Raw genomic sequence first — 239 nt, 5'->3', positions numbered from 1 at the left:
AAGCCAAAAGCGGAGCCTGTGAAGGACAAGCCTGAGCCCATTGCCCAGAATCCGTTCCTGAAGTCAAGACCTCAGATCAGGCCAAAACCTGCTGCAACTGCCCGGACCGACCCACCTTCAGGTGACGATAAACTGGACATCTGCAGCCTGCGGAGCAAGCTTAGACCTGCAAAGTGCCCAGAGAAACCCCCTGAGCAGGACACGGCTGCGCGCGCAAGGCCCCTCCCTAAAGCCGGTGT

At 59.0% G+C, this 239-nt stretch overlaps 1 protein-coding gene across 1 annotated transcript in view; it reads left to right on the top strand.

Moving 5' to 3' along the window:
• The window catches only part of SH3PXD2B (SH3 and PX domains 2B), a gene marked incomplete at its 5' end in the record, with an annotated part of 8,967 nt that overhangs the window by 7,910 nt on the left and 818 nt on the right, over positions 1–239 (top strand). Inside the window, one exon of the mRNA XM_008943210.1 lies at positions 16–213. Within this exon, the coding sequence (XP_008941458.1) occupies positions 16–213 (198 nt within the window). The remainder of the gene's footprint in view (positions 1–15; positions 214–239) is intronic.

The sequence above is a fragment of the Merops nubicus genome, unplaced genomic scaffold, assembly GCF_000691845.1.
Source record: "Merops nubicus isolate BGI_N331 unplaced genomic scaffold, ASM69184v1 scaffold36876, whole genome shotgun sequence".
NCBI classification, from domain to species: domain Eukaryota; kingdom Metazoa; phylum Chordata; class Aves; order Coraciiformes; family Meropidae; genus Merops; species Merops nubicus.
Note: the sequence above shows the minus strand (reverse complement) of the source record. Positions and strands in the feature narration are given on the sequence as shown.